The sequence below is a fragment of the Cystoisospora suis genome, assembly GCF_002600585.1.
Source record: "Cystoisospora suis strain Wien I chromosome Unknown contig_1686, whole genome shotgun sequence".
Classification (NCBI taxonomy): Eukaryota; Apicomplexa; class Conoidasida; order Eucoccidiorida; family Sarcocystidae; genus Cystoisospora; species Cystoisospora suis.
The window spans coordinates 36,919-44,794 of NW_027154486.1; the positions used below are offsets into that span (position 1 = coordinate 36,919).

General features: G+C 49.3%; 1 protein-coding gene across 1 annotated transcript; it reads left to right on the plus strand.

The window, feature by feature from the left end:
- The first annotated feature begins 1,135 nt into the window (after positions 1-1,135).
- Positions 1,136-7,422, plus strand: CSUI_003735 (uncharacterized protein). Its single transcript, XM_068063930.1, has 2 exons — positions 1,136-2,874; positions 3,927-7,422. The coding sequence occupies exons 1-2, from the start codon at positions 2,487-2,489 to the stop codon at positions 4,172-4,174; spliced, it is 636 nt and encodes a 211-aa protein (XP_067924096.1). The 5' UTR covers positions 1,136-2,486; the 3' UTR covers positions 4,175-7,422.
- Positions 7,423-7,876: the final 454 nt, after the last annotated feature.

A 7,876-nucleotide genomic window follows, 5' to 3' on the forward strand; every position in this document is an offset into this window, starting at 1 on the left:
AGAGAGAGAGTCCCTTTGAGCTTGTGGGGTAGTCGGATGCCCGCGCCATGGCTTGGCCTGTTAGCGAACTGACCCTACGAGAGTTTCTTTTTCGGGCCTTCGGGTAATGCCTGCCGTCTCGGAGCCCCCACCCTCAGGCGCATGGCGTACTCTACACTGCCCTCAGGGAGACAACCGCTACAATGATGGCGAGAGCACCGAGCTCTCTTTGTGCATCGTGCTACCTAGGGGCTTGAATCAAGCACACCCAACACAAGAAGCAAGAGCTATTGTTGACTGGCAGAACAATGTTGGGAAAGAGAGAGGCGTATGAATCTTTGTGCTGCATACGGGTCCTTTTCACCAGGGCTGACACCTCGCCTGATGAACGATTTCTTGTTACTTCGGTTACTGAATGTAGAAAGAGCTGCCGGCGTTCTGAGACTGAGTTCCCCGAGTTTCACGGCGTCAGCCAGGCCCGCCCGCGAGGGGCCGTGCCCCGCTACGTGCGTTGTTCCTGCTGCAGTGGCGTGCCGGTACATCAAGATTTTGTATTGAAGCGGTGACCCCTAGTGGCAAGGCTCAGATACACGCGGAAGGAGGTCCTTGAGCTGGCCTGGGAGCCTTTCTCCAGGTCAACAACCTCTGGGTTTGGCAGGTTACCTACATTACAAGTCTTCCAGTACCTACGGCGAAGGAATATCGGCCTGATCATCCCTGAGGCTCCCGTCGTGTCTCCCAGCCGACCTCAGAGCTTAAAACAGTTCGGTGAAGTGACGATGAAGATGTTATTTACGAACCACGCATTGCTTTTCATCTGTTTACCACTACCTGCGGCAGACATTATGTTGCGGGGTTTCTCCCTGTTACCCGGCAGTTGTCCTTTGGCTCAGATGACCGATGCCGAGAGAGAGAGGAGCGTTGCACAGTAGGATGAAGCTCGGCATTGCTTCGCTGTCGGCTTCATGCTGAGGAGTTTGAGTTCTATCTATGCTGACTGAAGGCACCCTCTGTCAAGCTGTAAAGGACAATGAGGTGTGCATGTGCATGATGCTGCCTGCCCGCCCTCTTCGGGCCCCGAGTAGAATTTGGAAGACCGCATGCTCGTCTCGTCTTGACACCCGCAAAGCCCCAAAGAAAGCTTCACCAGACCCGACTTAGGCGCTTCATCTTGCTTCCTTCTGCTTCAAACTCCTGAATCCTGCCGGAAAGTGTTTCCTGCTTCTCAGTCATGGATGTATCTTCCCGTCACCCGGGCCGCTTGCCTCGAGCTGCGCGCCGGGCCGGTGTGAGTGCCCCGGAGTCCTAGAGTGCTTTACCATCCATTCATTGAGTCTTTCTGAATTCTTGACATTCGCATAGTATGCAGTTTTCTTCAGCGCTGGAGTCTCATCTTTCCTTGTCCCTTCTCGTCCTTTTTACCCAGACCCTCGAGAAACCTAACAAGCTCAACGGGCGCCAGCCAGTCTCTCCGTTGAGAATCGAAGCGCGGACGGGCATTTGAAACCTATGAACGCAAGAAACAATTGTCTATACGTCTTTGAGCTTGCAAGACTTTTTTCCTTTCCTCCTCTTCTTGTACTCGGCAGGTAATGGCCCTGCGTACCATCCTGGAGAACCACCCCATGAGGATTGTTGCCTGCAACGCACACCAAGAGTTTTCTACGATCCTGATGAAGGCACTCCGAGTCTTACTCGCTGATGAGAGTTATGCGCCCGACTCTTTTCAGATGGACAGAAGACACGCCTCGTCATGGCTTGTTCATGGCTTGAACTGTGAGAGGCGGCGCCACTTCCCTCCTCCGTCACGATGGTAGTCAAACGGGCAAAATTCCAAGAACAAGCATTGGCCCGAAGTGTACCTACGCCCTACATCCACCTACGAAGACGTATCCCTTCTCCTTCGCGTTTCAGAGAGCTCATGATCCACAGAGTAGTCTCAAAGATCGATACCTGTACAGGCGAGAACTGTGCGGTCGGGGGGGGGTGATAAGAAGCAGACCCCTTTTCTTTCTTATCCGAGCCCTCCGGTAGTTACGCTTTGTCGGCGTGTGAGGGGGGCGTCCTCTCTGTCTTCACACAAACGTCCCGTTTGCTTTGGCGCGTGTTTTTCTTTCCTTTCAAAGCCTTCCTATAGCCTTAATGAAGTTTTCACAGAAACGCACGTAGAAAAAAGCCTTCCATGAAGAAGCAAGACGTCAGCGTCTGTACCACTCTATACGTTTAATCGATCTGTATAGCCCTGATTAGAGGTGTCAAGTCTTTCTCCTCCCTCTCTCTTCACGGACTCCAGACATATACCTGGCTAGCGAGTTATCAAGAAGGGAAGTTTCTTTTCTCCAAGTTCTCTCTTTCTTCTCTTTGAGAATATCGTCTCTCTTGTTCATCTTTCCTCATCGCGATATGTGCCTGGTGTCGACGGCACGTCATCCATGCATCGTCAATACACATGCGCGAAAAAAAAACTTTTGTATCATGTTTAGGGTGGGCGTCTTTTTCTTTTCACCATGGTATGTCCCATCCCGCCGTGGAGGAGGAGAGTCTTTCCCTCCTCCTTCTCCATCGTCAAGGCTTTGTCAGGTCGTCAGCATCGTAAGCGACATCCCTGTTCTTCTAACTATCTTCGGTGGTATGTCGCACACGGGTGGGGGTTCTGGGTTATCCTGCTGGTGTACATACACCTGAACGGGTATGGCAGGAACAAAGGAGGATACACCATGGCTGGAGATGCTTCCGGAGGAGGGGGACGCAGCACTCCATTCTCGTCTTCGAGCGGTGGATCTCGATTCTTCTTTTGGCCGCACGCAAACATCCCAGGGGGGGGAGATGGTGGACGGTCGTTCATGTATGGAGCAACCCTGACCGCAGTCCCTCCGTTTTTCTCACGTAAAGATCGTAAGCCCAAGCCCCCGCCTCATTTGCCCCACCATAGACTGACTTCTGGCGCTCTCTTGGAACGATCTCTATGCAGTGTATATCATTCATTCTTCTTGATTCTTCTTCTGGCAGGGCGTGTCCCCCCCCTGTCATGAGAGAAGGAGAAAGATGACTCTTTGAATCTCCGGCTGCTTGTCCTTCTTTCTCATGTTCAAGCGCCCTCATATATGCACCTATATGTGTGTGTCGGTACAAACGTACGTGTATACAGACAAATGTACATAGGCATATCCGTGTATGTATATATATATATATATATGTACACGATATGTGTGTGGATTTACATAGTGATCTGCCTATACATGCTGGAAAAACTTTCTATGGCTTTATAATTTCCTTCACGTACAGATAGATTGTGTAGACACAGGCGTTGCATTGACAAGGAAGTCTCTAGCGTCATCTGTGATGGGTGCATGCAAACGTACGCTGTCAAGGTGTAGTCTTTTCCTATCGAGGTGTAGGTCTTTTTTTTCCAGACGATCTTCGCCGGTTGCAAGCGAACCTGTCTGTTGAGTGAGATCGCTCCTCATTCGCGTTCGCATGGCGATTTTCCTCAGCCCCTTCAACGAGCTCGCAGATCGATGAGTATCTGTCATCTTACAGCTCTCTCAGTATCTCTTCACACATCCGTCTCGTCACCACTATTACGCCCCATGTGCTGTTGTCGCCTACAGTAAACTACACATATCTATCCCTATGTATACGTGTATACATATACATGCATAGATGGTTACGTGTTTGCAGGTATGTTATCGAAGTATGTGTGCTAACTATCTATCTATCTATCTATACTGTACAGGCGTCAGGATCCCCCTGTCTGGAGTATTCTATTGCTTGGCGAAGATCCGTTCTAGAGGACCATCTTCTCCGATGTATATATCTATATATCTCCATGTATTTTGGCGTCTATACGTAAGTGCAGAGAGAGATCATATCTGTGGTTGTGCACAGTCGCTCGTCCTTCTATTCCCCTTCGCTTGTCGCGCTCTGTGTGTGTTTTCTGCGTTTAGCTGTGAGTTCGCTTTCTGTTTGCCTCGTGTCTATACTCCATCTAATCAAAGCCTTCGGATGGCTCTGCTGCTTCCTTTCGTCTACCCCTCGTCGCCTCCTTGTGCATTACGCGCTCTTCTCGGTTCGCTTCATACACGGCAGCCTTTTCTTGTCCTGCTCCTCATTGTCTTTCCTCTCGATTCTCCTTCGCTTTCCGTCTTTCCTGGCCTCCTGCGCTTTTGTATTTTTCTCTCTCTTTCTTGCTTAGATGTGTGTCTGTGTGTGTGCTACTCTGTTCCCTCTTCCCCTTCTCGCTGGTATGCTCCTGATCCATTCTATTGCCCTCTCTTAAACACTCTAAGAGAATGGTGCATGCGTACGTGCACGCATGGAGAGCCCCCCCGTCCCTTGTTCTCACAGGAGAGGGGGGTTTGCCGTCTTTCTTCATAAGGTGATAGATTCATCACTCATGTAGCTCATCTTGTTGTCTCGGAACAGGGTTGCGTAGGGACGATAGTTGAAATAGCTATCTGTTGTCTCTATGCGTTATGTTCTTTCTCAAGCCGAGAGTATACAGAGAACATAGAGCATACACGTCTGGCACCGCGACATCGTGCCCCTGAGGTAGATAACGAATACAGAGATGTATATAGCAACAGGAGGAGTCATCTTCAGATCTTCATCTTTCTTCTTTTTGCTCTTTATGCAGTCCAAGAGTACTTGTGCTTCTTGACGTCCAAGCCCCGCCTCTCCTCGCCTCAGCGGGGAAGGGATGGAAGTGTAGCAGAAGGCCGTTCTTCATTCCTTAGAATGAATTGCATGCGCCTCTGTAGTCATGACAACTGAGGCAGACATGCGGCGGGGAACCAAGAGAAGTACACAGATTAAGAGGATGAAGTCTTGATACAGCAGAGGCTTGTTAAAGTTTGAATGGACTTGTGTGTTGTATTTGTGTGAGATTCTCTTTCGCTTAGGAACTTATGAGAAAACCTCAGAGGTTTGTAAGTCGATCACACTTCCTTCCTCTCTTTCCTTATCTCTTTCTATCTTTCTTTCTCTGCCGGGGAGATCGGCTTGCGCCTAGCTGAGACGACGTGTGTGGGGTGATAGTGGTGGAGAGGAAAGTGTTCATTAAAGACAACTTCATGAAGAGAGAGGTAGATACCCTTCTCCCGCAGCCATGTTTCCCTCTACCTTCATTCTGGCTCCTTCGTACCCGAAACACTCCCTTTCCTCGCCTACGCTCACACGCCGAACATGTGCGTAGTCTATCTCCCCGTGTCCCTCTCTCTTTACTACCTTGTCTCGACTCGAGAAATCATGCGAAAGACGTGCGACGTGAAGGTGGGGAGATGTCGAGACAGACCTTAACTGTACTTTGGCTGATTTTGTTTGCTCCCCGAGGTCGGTCCATCTCACGATACCGACCGCAGATAGGCCTTATGCACCCTCGCTGGTCCCATCGGGAGTATCCCGGGATAATGTCTCGGCCCTTCACACCTCACTCACTTTGCTTCTCCCCCTTCATCAACTGTCTCTCCGTCTCTCCCTTTCAGCCTAGATAGATCACGCAAAGTATCAGAGAGAATATCTCGAGGCCAGGCCAGGCACACAAGAGGGAGGGAGGGAAGGTGCTGATCAAAACTCTCAAGAAGACAAAGGTAGAAGGAATCTCCGTCAAAGGTGATACCAAGCCCGAGGCGCCCGTTTGATGAGTCTTTTGGTGATTCCCAACTTAGAATGGTGGCACGTGACTTCTCCACAACAGGTTGCCGTAGGTAGGCTAAAAGAGTTTGTCTAGTCGTGTTGACTTTTTAGCAGCCTGTGGTATAGGAGGGAGTGAAGCGGGTTGGGGTGCATGCGCCGAGCTCGAACTCACTCGACAGAGCATGTAGAGGAAATCGATGGTCGTCACTCTTGTGCTTACCCCAGGGCGATGTTGTTGCTTCTTCTCCTTCTTCTTATTATAAGGCGAGAATAAGGCGTGCTGGGGATCAGGGGCTTTCATTCTGATGTGTATGAAGGGGGGATATATTCTCAGTTTCGGCGCACATAGTCGGTTATCGGCTGTCTATGTGTTTCCTTCACTCTCCTCCCAGAGGGTAGTGAGAGGCGCAGAAGAATGGAGAGTTGGATACTCATGCTCTCTCGGTATTTTTTTCCAAACATATATACCTATTAACGCTCAATCGTGAACGGTGTACAAAAGATACACTGACCTATGGACTTCCTCTATACCTCTCACCATACGTATGTAGCCACCGCTACTCCTTCAGGTAGTTATGTACTCCCGAAGAGCTTGCAAGCTGGGATGAAAGTGCTGGCATGTCTCTATGCTCACTGCAAAACATCTAGTCCATTCACACACGAACGCACATATACACGTCCGACGACTCCTCGTTTTAGATGACGTAGACATCCCGCGGGCTTCCCTGGAGACCTCTCACTCACGCTCTCGCCATGTAGAAAGAAAGAAATCTGTGAAGCGGAAAGGACTGCGCAGCTCGACTCACCCTGCGGTCAAGTCATGACCTTTCTCAAGTGTAAGACCGACGTCGAGAAAACCCTAAAGCCTCGCTATCGCATCGACTGAAGGGTGTTATCATGCAATCTCACAGATAGTTAACTACTGGAAATGAGATACATGCACAAACACCAAAGTCCTATGCTCGGCTGTTGAATGGCTGAAGTATCGCCTTCTCAGAAGGCCACTGAGTCTTGTAGAAGGTCTTCTGCTCCTTCCTCCTGCGTCCCCCTCCGGACTCGAGCCTCCCTAGCTTAGTGAATGAAGTCTCACCTCGCTCTAGCATGGTTCTCTCTTCAAGAACCGTCTCACAGAGTGTCGATAGTACGTGCATGCAATCTGCTCAGGCTGACTGGAGATCAGCTCGCTCCCCTCCTTTCTCAATGAGGATAGTCGGGAGCTTGTTAGGGGGTGAAGATACACATCGTGTCTTCTTCTGAGAGAGAAAGAGTCTTCAAACTGTGTATTACAAGAAGTCCTTGCGTGAGGACCTCTTGTCTCGTGTCTACTCTTTCCTAAGTTCGTTGTCGATTGCGAGACTTCCTGACTTTCACAGTCTTGGCATGCCTCTTCTTCTTGTTCTTCCCTCCTGCTGCTAGGGCAGCGTCAGTTTTGTAGGGTAGATAGCTGGATGATCCCCCTATCTATGAGGAGTGAAGAGAGACAGAGAGAGAGTGTCAATGTGTATGGGCGGTCGTCTCCAAATCTCTCAGGAAGATAAGAATGTCGGAGAAGTGTTCTTTCTCTCATTGAAAGTTAGAGAGTGACTATCTGCATGCAGTGTTGAGGGTGCTTTGCCTTTTGAAAGAACGGCCCCGACGATCTTGTCACTCCAACTTGGCTAACTCTTTCACTGTATCAGTCCATCTTCATATTCAACTCAGGCAGACATGATGTCTATTTTCTTGCGTTCTTTTCTTCCTCCATTTCATTCCTCTCCTATGAAAATAACCTCGTGAAGCATCTTCTTTCTTTTTTCTTCGTATCTGTCTTTTTCTGTGACAGGCTTCTAGACGGAAAGTAAGTAAGCCTTCAGGCAAACCTCTTGAGACGAGATTTCGCATACAGAGGTGGTGTTCTCTCTCTTTCTTCTTCTTCGTTTTCCTGTTGTATCTCAAGTTCAAATGACTGGCTTTTCAAATCCACTTTAACTCTATCTTACATGTCTTAGTACGTCTATACAAAGTCCAACCTACCTCCGAGAAGAACTGACTGTTTACTTCGTCTTCTTCTTTTCTCTCCATTCTTGGTTAGCTACCTCGTGCATGCTTTGATTGGCTCCTTCTATTGGACTCCTACCGCAATCCTAGCTCATCTCTCGAAGAGCCATAGTGAAGACACTCCGGGACTCGAAGGTTCTCTTGTCTTGCTTCTCTCTGGATTCTCCAATATCTATAGATAGATTCGATCATCTGCCTCTCTGTCCGTCAGCCTTCGTCTATCCCT

Excerpts from the sequence above, each read along its gene's own strand:
- CSUI_003735 (XM_068063930.1), top strand. The coding sequence starts at position 2,487 with ATGGTATGTCCCATCCCGCCGTGGAGGAGGAGAGTCTTTCCCTCCTCC. Across the intron at positions 2,875-3,926 it reads GTTTTTCTCACGTAAAGATC|CTGTGAGTTCGCTTTCTGTT; the intron begins GTAAGCCCAAGC and ends TTCTGCGTTTAG.